The sequence below is a fragment of the Colobus angolensis genome, unplaced genomic scaffold (genome assembly GCF_000951035.1).
Source record: "Colobus angolensis palliatus isolate OR3802 unplaced genomic scaffold, Cang.pa_1.0 Scaffold171, whole genome shotgun sequence".
NCBI classification, from domain to species: Eukaryota; Metazoa; Chordata; class Mammalia; order Primates; family Cercopithecidae; genus Colobus; species Colobus angolensis.
In genome coordinates this window covers 957,504-959,070 of record NW_012114833.1, presented here as the reverse complement: position 1 = coordinate 959,070, position 1,567 = coordinate 957,504, and the positions used below count along the sequence as shown (strand labels likewise).

At 44.4% G+C, this 1,567-nt stretch overlaps 1 protein-coding gene across 1 annotated transcript in view; it reads left to right on the top strand.

The window, feature by feature from the left end:
• The first annotated feature begins 209 nt into the window (after positions 1 to 209).
• The window catches only part of DRG1 (developmentally regulated GTP binding protein 1), a 39,700-nt gene continuing 38,342 nt past the window's right edge, over positions 210 to 1,567 (top strand). Inside the window, exon 1 of the mRNA XM_011938352.1 lies at positions 210 to 286. Coding sequence (XP_011793742.1) covers positions 210 to 286 — 77 coding nt within the window. The remainder of the gene's footprint in view (positions 287 to 1,567) is intronic.

The following is a 1,567-nucleotide window of genomic DNA, read 5'->3' as shown; positions in this document are numbered from 1 at the left end:
CTGGTACTACAGGTGAGCACCACCATGCCCGGCTAATTTTTTATATTTTTAGTAGAGATGGGGTTTCACCATGCTGATCAGGCAGGTCTTGAACCCCTGACCTTGTGATCCGCCCACGTTGGCCTCCCAAAGTGTGGGATTACAGGTGTGAGCCACTGCGCCTGACCCCCTGGTTGTATTTTTAATGGTCTTTTTTTCCAGCTGGTCAGATGTCCATGCAGAGACACATGTCCCTTTTTGGGATCCTATGTCCAAATGCATATGACAAGAATGAAGCAGTGTGGACGTATCTGGACTCTGGACCATGGCTTGATTCTAGCTGGTTTCAGAGTCTTGTTGAGAGTCCCAGCTCAAGATAATGACTTTTTTTTGTGTGTGTGGGATGCTATTGACACCTCTCTCAGGACTTTTGAGTATTTCAAAATAGAGTTGTTTAACTCCTCTGCTTCTCTTTCCCAGAAAACCTTCATTCTTTCAGTCTCTTCTGAGCTTAGAGTCCCCCAGATTTTTTTTTTTGCGTGGTGCTCTCTTTCCTCCCTTTGTCCTCTGCCTCTGTTTCTCCTCCTCTTTTGGCTTTCTCCAGAAACTAAGTTAAATAAGCATACTAGTAGATATCCTTAATCTTTTTTTTTTTTGGAGACAGAGTCTCACTCTATCTCCCAGGCTGGAATGCAGTGGCACAGTCTCAGCTCACTGCACCCTCCACCTCCTGGGTTCTAGCAATTCTCCTGCTTCAGTCTCCTGAGTAAGCTGAGACTACAGGCACGCACTCCCACGCCTGGCTAATTTTTGTATTTTTTTTTTTTTTGTAGAGATGGGGTTTTGCTATATGGCCCGGCTGGTCTCTAGCTCCTGACCTTGTGATCCTCCTGCCTCAGCCTCCCAAAGTGCTGGGATTACAGGAATGAGCCACCATGCCCAGCCAGGTGTCCTTAGTCTTAACTGGATTAAGTTGATTGCCCAGGATGTTCCCTAAAAAGCTGTTTCATGGAATAGGACTCGTTATCTGACTTGGTGGGGGAAGAATACAGAATTACACTCACTTAAAGAGGGAGTTTTATTTTTGTTTCTTTTTTTGTGTGTAAGGAAGGTCTTTAACAGTAAAGGTGCCTAAAAATGGAGTGGTACCTCTTATTTAATGAATTACTATGTGTGAAGAAGTCCAAGTAATGGGTGAACCACCACTCACCACAGATGTTGTAAAGAAGACTGATGTATCACATAGGCAGATATTGGCCTACAGAGTGGGTATATAGTGCTTTAAAAATTATGGGAGTTAGGTTTTACCTTGCTAAAGTCTCTAGAACTCCTTTTGCACTATGCACAGTTGATTTGTGTATTTAAGTTGCCTGCTTTAACTTCTTTCTTTTTTTTTTCTTTTTTTGAGACAGAGTCTCGCTCTGTTGCCCAGGCTGGAGTGCAGTGGCACGATCTCGGCTCACTGCAACTTCTGCCTCCTGGGATCATGCCATTCTCCTTCCTCAGGCTCCCGAGTAGCTGGGACTACAGGTGCCCTCCACCACGCACGGTTAAATTTTTTGTATTTTTAGTAGAGATGGGTTTCACC